The following is a 7759-nucleotide window of genomic DNA, read 5'->3' on the forward strand; positions in this document are numbered from 1 at the left end:
AGGTCCCACCGGGAGTCGAACCCAGGTCGCTGGATTCAAAGTCCAGAGTGCTAACCACTACACCATGGAACCCCTTGGTTTGTTGCGCCAAGATGCAAACATATTTGGAGTGCAAACCAGGCCATAGTTTTGGCTAAAGAATGGAAAAAAAAGGTTTCTAAATTTTCATACAAAACATAATAAATAATTTAATTTTTTTAAATTATAAAATAATAATATTTTTTTAACTCATCTAAAATCATCTCATCTCATCTTATTTTCTCTCACTATCCAAATGAGCTAACATCACCAAGTTACGAAGAAAATGGGCTATAGAAAATATGAACATGTCTCTTTTTTTTTCTTTTTAACTTGTCATATATCTTCTACAATCTTATTGCAATGTATTTGTATATTCTAATATGTACATGTCATGATTTACAAACAGAAGAGGCAGCTATAGAGATTGAAAGTAACGACTTCACCCTTGTGAGGGTTAAAACTCAACTGATCTCTTTCTTAAATTGTTGAACAAATAAGGAAGAATAAGAGAATTTTCCTTGAATAATTTTTCTCATCAGTTACTATTCAATACCCCACACCCTATAAAAAAAATTGTTAGTATGATGTGTAAAGGTGAATAGTAGTTGATGTATATCAAAACTCACTTTCCTTTTATAAATAAAAATCTGTTCAATTATTATTCAAGTTTCAAATTAATTAGCTCAATAAGGACATATTGAGTTGCAGAACCACTATACGAATTCTAAGTTGTTTATAAAGTAACAAGAAAATCACAAAAAAAAAAAAAATTTGCAGAACCACTCTTACAGTCTTTTCACTTACTTTTGAGATAATGAGTAGCATTACTCTTTATCGCTTTGAAAAAATCTATTCATCATCCAAACTCCCATCATCCCATGATGTGGCATTAGATGATAAGTTCATAAGTGAAATGTAATAAATCATTTCTAATCACCTAATACCATATCATAGTATGATAAGAGGATGATGGAAGTTGGAATGATGAATACTTATCCTACATAAGTGAGAGACAAATAACAATAATTAATATATCATTTTCAAATAATAATAATTGAAAAGGATTGTAGTTTTTAAGAAAAATGATGGACATATAAACATTTTTACAATCTTTCATACAATTATATTTTAAATTAGAGGTATATTTATAAAATAATTTATAAAATTAATATCACTTTACATAAATACCCTTATTTTAAAACACAATTTTTAGCTCCGCTGGAGTTTGCGCTATAATGTGTGACATCTCTAAGATGTAAATATTTACATCTACGTACCCACCCAATTCGGTAGATAGTGTACCAATTTAATTCCATCACTGCAAAGCAAAGTGGGTAGTACACTGTACAATACATCAGCTACCTCACTAAGCACAAACATTTTAATAATTTATAAAATTTTATAACATGCAAGTCCCACAAAATTAATTTAAAAAGTGAGTGTTTACGAAAGATCCTCGTAAAAAATAAAAATAAATAAATAAATAAATAACTCATTTTTTATAAGGGATTATATTTTTTTAAAGAGATTGTAAAATTTATACACTTTAAAACTATACGTAATATTACTCTACTTTGAGTATAATAAAGTTAATTAGATGCCGTTGATTTCGGAATAAGAACATTAATTGGTTTAAGATTTGGAACGTCTGAATTCTCATTGGATAAGTATCATTTTATACTTTCCAAAAATACTATTTTTTTGTGGTTAAAAATAGCTCTCTCAAATATGGATGATGACCGGATGTTATCATCCTTTCCCAAAATGTTATTTCATTAAAATTGTTCATCTAAGTATTGATTTTAATATGATAAGATGAGACTGATGAGTACCACGTCCCTGCATAGCTGAAGGTATAATCCCATACATGCTGAGATACATGATGGGATTGCATGGTTTAAATTCAGAAATAAGATGAGATGATTTTATATTAAAAAAAATGAGATGAGATGAAACATTTTGACCTTTCAAAAAAAAGACCTGAATTTAGAAAAGAGGATTGCTTGATTCATGAAGAATAATTTATATTTTGTATCTTAAAGCTACAGGAAAGGGGTGGTGGCGCAGTTGGCTAGCGCGTAGGTCTCATAGCTTCTGAGTGATCCTGAGGTCGAGAGTTCGAGCCTCTCTCACCCCAAGTTTTTCTTTCTTCCCTTTTAATTTTGTATCCTAGCAAGTAGCAAATGGCAGTTATGGCATAGAAGGGAGAGGTTGCCCGATCCCAACCCATGTAGCTCCTCCGAGAATTCTTCGTTTTGCCGACATCTGATAAAGTGAATTTGGTCCCGAGACTCCAGAATTTTCACTCTTTTTGCCGAGTGTAACAAGCATTTAGCAAAATATATATATATAAGTAACATGATAAGCAGAGGACTTTGCTTCAAATTTCATATTGCATTGACCCAGTTCTTTCATGTGAAAAATAATATAAAAGAAACTCTTTTGCTGCCAGTTAAAACAACATGTAATCAGCAGCTTTGAAATAGAAAATAATCCTAAGTTCTCCCTCCCTACAACTGAGAAACCAATTAATCCTTGTTTTGTACATCCTCACTAAATTTCTAGTCGTATCCCACTCTTAGTACGAGAGAAAAACTTCGCAAAACCATTTCGGTTCTTCTCATAGCTGACATGATTTGACAATGCAGCAGCTGAAGTTTCTGAAGATGAAGACGGTGGCGAGTTCCCTTCGATTTTGTTTATTGAAGAACCAGAAATCTCATCAGCAACTCGTGAAGAATCAGAGTCTCTTTTAGGCGAAAATGTTTCATTACAATGCAACTTCCACAATTCTTCATCAGCTTTAGGAATCACTGATGCACCTGCAGAAAGCTCTGGTATGTTGGCAGTGTCAATCAGGAAGTCCTCCAGTGTTGCTAGAGATTTCAGTTGATTCCCAAGAGATGCTATTGTTTTCTGGCACTCTGCAAGTTTTCCAGCAGCTACAGCTAGATCCTCCTGATATAGACAAAGTCTTCTGATTAGAAACTGTTAAGGAATATAATATATTTCTCTAATTCTCACTAATAACCAGCGAGCAATAGAAATTGATTAAAGTAAAAATATTAAGCAATTGTAGAAACCAAAAATTGGTCATGACTGACCTGCTTTATCTTCAATTCACTATTTGAGCTTGCAGTTTTCTGAAGTTCAATTTCCTGCCTCTTCATTGATAGCTCTTCCTCTAATTCCCGACACTGGACTGCAATTTCTTTGGACAAAGCCCTCTCTTTCTGAACCTCTACTTCTATAGAGTCAACTTTTGCATGCATGGTCCTTGCTTCTGCTTCCATGTCAATGAGTCTAGTCTCGACGGCTTGCTTGGTTTCTTTTGCAATATTTAGCTCCATTTGCAACTCCTCCAATTTCAGCTCTGCTTCCCTCAGCTGAAGTTGGGATGCCTCGATAGCTTCTTGACTTGTGATTAGAGCAGTCTCCAGTTCAGCTTTCTGTGCCTCTGCTTCCCTCAGCTGAAGTTGGGATGCCTCAATAGCTTCTTGACTTGTGATTAGAGTAGTCTCTAGTTCAGCTTTATGTGCCTCTGCTTCCCTCAGCTGAAGTTGGGATGCCTCAATAGCTTCTTGACTTGTGATTAGAGTAGTCTCCAATTCAGCTTTCTGTGCTTCCGCCTTCCCTAGCTTCTCTTCTAATTCAGCTATCCGACCAGTCATGGCTTCAAGTTCAGTTCTCAGGGAGCTGTCTTCATCAATGGATTGATGGGAAACCACTGGTGTGAGGCCATGGCTTCCGTTCTTGGTTTCAGGCAGTGCAGCAAGTCGCTCCATCTCAAGAAAATCATCCATAAGATCCATTTGAACAGAAGAGGCTTGGATATTTCTTTTAGCAGTCTTTTCATTTTTGAACTGATCAAGCTCGGCAATTAGGGCAGATGCCCATGAGTCTGAGCAACTATGCTCACACTTACTTGGATCTGAGCTACACATCTTGCGGGTATCAATTTCTCCCAAGCTGAGCCTCTCGCCATTCTCTGACTGACTATCAATGAGAGATTCAACATAAATTGAGGAGGCAGTGTTGGATTTATGATCATTAACTGAGGAGGATTTGCAAGGCATTGATCTGAGCCTCCGACACTCAGCCTCAAGCTTGGCCACCTTCTTTATGCTCTCTAAATGTTGCTTGCTGGCCGTCTCAGCTGCTTGGGTACTCAAGTCTCTCTCGATTGTCCTGATTTCCAACTCCTCAGACTGCGATTGGAGCTCAAGTTTGAGAGCAGAGTTCTCTTTCTCCAAATACTCAAGTTTGTGGTAAAGATCAGGATCAACAATAGCGCAAGATCCAGGTTTACCCGCGTCAGTGTTGCTCTGGAGCTCGAGAAGCTGGCTCTCAAGTTGGAGTTTGGTTGTTTCCCACTCACGAGTTTTCGTCATCACAGCTTCATGGATCTTTTGCCCCTGCTCATCCCTTGCTTGTCTTAGCTGCCGAACTAGTTCTTTAAGGGCCCCATCAAGATGGCTCACCCGATCTTCAAGGACTGAGTTTTGCTGAATTGCAGACTCGAGTTGTTGCTTTAGAACAATCACCTCGTCTTCAGCCTTCTCCCAACCTAGAATTATATCGAAATGTAAGAAAGATAAATAACGACGAAAAGAATACAGCAATTGTTTTTTCGTTTGGTTGAGATTTAAAACCATCATACAGACTTTAGATTTCATGCAAGCTTCTAGTTTGAAACAGGATGGACAAATCCATTGCAACTAAAGTGCTGCAACCAAACAACGGTACTGTGATTGCTTGTATATGTGAGCAATACCTGCAACAGCTTCTTCTGCAACTTTTGCATGCTGCTTTACCAAATCTTCTTTGGCACTAACATTAACTAAAGCAGCTGATAACTTCTCTGTTAGGCGTTTTACACTATCATGAGCCTCTTTCTTTGATGAAGCATCACTAATTTCTTCAACACTTGCCATAGACTTGGATGTGACTTCGGGTGATTGAGTATTGTGATTAGGAGATGACTTGAATACCTCCTGATTCAATGAGGAGACATTGGATAAAACAATATTTTGATTCCATGGTATAACAAAAAGGATCACCTCATGCAATAGCCCCAAAGTCACCCACAAGTCAATTCTATGTTAGATGAAGGGAAGAACCCATCCGGGACGAAAACAAAGGTTTTAGTTAGAGTTATTAGAAATCAAGAAACAACAGCGAACTTAACTTTTTAGCAGCTTGGCTAGAGTGGCTATTTTATGAGCATGTGTAGCCGTGTAGGTGTGTGTTCGATGCCAAAATCACACCAGTTGCATCACAGGAAACTGTGTCATGAGTATGCAAATCCAAAGTACTGCCCAAGTATGTTTTATGGTAGTTATTTCTCCAGTTCTGTCACTTGATCTAAGACGATACATTCTAGACATTACAAGGCAAGAGGGAGACAGCAGAGGAGCTTGAGAAAATAATACAATAAATGATACAAATGCTACTGAGAGACAAACTAGATATGATACAAGGGGCACTCCCAAACAGAAAATGCGACCAGACATTGCACTTTAGGGCTTACCAAGGCCAAGAGAAAAAAACTCCAATGCAAAGCTAAATAAAATGGAAGACACAAGCCCCCTTCCAACTTGGTGCAATCTGGTTTCTTATATACAGAATACTTCATTCAATATAACAAATTAGAGAAGTCATTGACAGCCCTAGAGTGAAAGGGAGAGAAGTGTGGCCATGCCATGCATGTATTGAGGAAATTTAGTACACTACAAGAATTTGTTGAGGACTTGGAATAGAGGATTGCCAGGCAATCAACATTCAAATGACTGCAGGGTGTTCATATTTCCACCCAGATATAAAAGAGTAAAGAGACTTGATTACAGGCGTCGGGAAAAATGGACAGTCAGAAGCCCAACAAAGAGCTATCCCTGAATTTTCGGATTTATTTGCAAATCATTTTCTCACTGTGAAAGGTCGATGACCCAATTTTATATGTTGGGAAAAAATAGAACTAGAATGCCAAGCTTCTGAGATGCCGACGAAATTGAAACATTGCACGAGTAAGTGATTTGAAGAGAAGAATACCGAGTTTACAACAAAAAGTAGCAACACATAAATGAATTTTTGTGAACATTATCAGGTAATTAATTAATCAGTTAAATGCTACCAGAAAAACATCCAAGTTTCTGAGAGTCAAATTTAACACAAATTCAGTAGTGGAGAGGATTCGGCAACATACCGGATCGTCGGAGTATCTCTCCGAAGGCGAAGATACAGAACCGGAACTCTCACTTTCACCGGGGCTTTTGTCAGAAGACTTCCTCTTCCACAACCATTTCCTCTTTTCCATTGCAAGTCCCAATAGTCCAACACCAGCAAGCACCTCACAAATTGTTCATCTGCACGCGCATTCACACCAACTTTCAACAGGTCACCGAATACCTATCTTAAAATCCTCCGGAAAATTGCGGCGAAAAGATAGAGAACAATCAAGCGGCTATCCAATAGCAAACTATTTCAAGTAACCGAACTACCACCAAAATATTCAAGCCTTTGAAAAATAGAAACACGCGTCCGCTTCAACAAACTCCAAGAAATTTATACAAAAAGATGACTCGGCTTGTGATTCTCACAGCTTTGCTTCAAATCCACCCCAGTTACCATACAACCCTAGCACATAAAACTCGAAATGGTAGTTTAAGTGCCGTGATTATTTGGGGACAAGATCAAAGTTCAAACCAGATTATAGAGAAAGATTTGATGAGTGACAATCAACAAAGGGCAGAGAACACAAAGACATACATTTTAGAAGACGACAAAAGTTTGCACCTTTTCATTGACATTTAACACCTTGAACGGTTTCTGAAACAGCCTCTCAAGTTGTGAAATCAATAAAGAGCGGTGATACTCTCACGCCTGATAAGTAGTAGGCGGCATAGTAGTGTTTTTCATCAATAAAAACCCAGGACTTGAGTCACAAAATGAGTACTTCCCGGCTCATAAAACTAATAAAATCGTCCAAATAAATAGAGAAAGATAATTCAAACTAATGAAACAGTGGATGGGCTTCAATCTAAAAGATCCAAAACATGACTGACCCATGAAGATAAAATAGCATAAAACACAACTAACTTTCCCAGAGAATAAAAAAAACACAAAGAACCACTTTGAAGGAGCAAGACCCAGATCAAATACCTTTGACTTGAAGACAAAAATAACCTGGAGATTAGACAGGAGCCAGCCAGCAATGAACGAAACCAAAAGATGGGTTCAGTTAAGAGTTGATAATTGAGATTGCAGAAACATGATGGTAATATTTAATAACAAGAAAGTAACCCTGCAGAATTCTGTGGAACGTCAGTGGGTATTCAGATATATAAAAACAACTGAGTAGCGGATAATGAGGTTTCTATTCCTTGTTTTTCACTTTACCTATTTTTTTTCTTCTTTTCCAGATAAGAAAGAGGAGCATGTGCTTGTGGATGTGAAATTCAAGAGAAGGACCTGAAGTGACTACTTTTTCAGCTTTTCTAATATCTGTTTATGTGTTTAAAAACTGAGCTGCCCTTATTCCCGCCCTTGGATAAGGATTTTGGTAGAACAGTTCTTCAATTAATTAGTAATTACCACAATTTTCTCGGTTGCCAAATCTCTCTTATCTCTCTGTCTGTGGGTCTTCTAATACACCGTCTCCTCAGCTTTTTCGAAAAGGTGTTTGTATATATTAGTAGTATGAGCATAGTGAAGGAATCTTTATAAGAAGGCGCACTTAACG

The 7759-nt window shown here is 37.2% G+C and overlaps 1 protein-coding gene and 2 non-coding genes across 6 annotated transcripts; 1 reads left to right on the top strand and 2 right to left on the bottom strand.

Moving 5' to 3' along the window:
- On the bottom strand, nucleotides 1-72 carry TRNAQ-UUG. Its single transcript has one exon. It is a non-coding gene; the product is annotated as a tRNA-Gln (tRNA).
- A 2001-nt stretch (nucleotides 73-2073) lies between these two features.
- Nucleotides 2074-2158, top strand: TRNAM-CAU. The gene is given in 2 exon segments: nucleotides 2074-2111; nucleotides 2123-2158. It is a non-coding gene; the product is annotated as a tRNA-Met (tRNA).
- Nucleotides 2159-2395: 237 nt separating this feature from the next.
- Nucleotides 2396-7659, bottom strand: LOC121254209 (filament-like plant protein). 4 transcript variants are annotated; one of them, XM_041154169.1, is made up of 6 exons: nucleotides 7417-7659; nucleotides 7180-7321; nucleotides 6224-6383; nucleotides 4796-5015; nucleotides 3126-4588; nucleotides 2396-2979 (listed from the first exon to the last, which is right to left on the bottom strand). In XM_041154169.1, exons 3-6 carry the CDS (start codon nucleotides 6332-6334, stop codon nucleotides 2575-2577), a joined length of 2199 nt encoding a protein of 732 aa, XP_041010103.1. In that variant the 5' UTR covers nucleotides 6335-6383; nucleotides 7180-7321; nucleotides 7417-7659; the 3' UTR covers nucleotides 2396-2574. The 4 variants fall into 4 exon arrangements, with proteins under 4 accessions (XP_041010103.1, XP_041010105.1, XP_041010102.1 ...); XM_041154171.1 differs by lacking the exon at nucleotides 7180-7321; XM_041154168.1 differs by lacking the exon at nucleotides 7417-7659 and having other exon boundaries at nucleotides 7180-7408.
- Nucleotides 7660-7759: the final 100 nt, after the last annotated feature.

The sequence above is a fragment of the Juglans microcarpa x Juglans regia genome, chromosome 3D (assembly GCF_004785595.1).
Source record: "Juglans microcarpa x Juglans regia isolate MS1-56 chromosome 3D, Jm3101_v1.0, whole genome shotgun sequence".
Taxonomy (NCBI): Eukaryota; Viridiplantae; Streptophyta; class Magnoliopsida; order Fagales; family Juglandaceae; genus Juglans; species Juglans microcarpa x Juglans regia.

What these genes read in the sequence shown, in the direction of transcription:
- LOC121254209 (XM_041154171.1), bottom strand. Translation starts at nt 6,334, where the DNA reads ATGGAAAAGAGGAAATGGTTGTGGAAGAGGAAGTCTTCTGACAAAAGC. An exon ending in AGAGATACTCCGACGATCCG is followed by an intron (nt 5,016 to 6,223) that starts GTATGTTGCCGA and finishes TCATTGAATCAG; the next exon opens with GAGGTATTCAAGTCATCTCC. An exon ending in GTGAATTGAAGATAAAGCAG is followed by an intron (nt 2,980 to 3,125) that starts GTCAGTCATGAC and finishes TGTCTATATCAG; the next exon opens with GAGGATCTAGCTGTAGCTGC.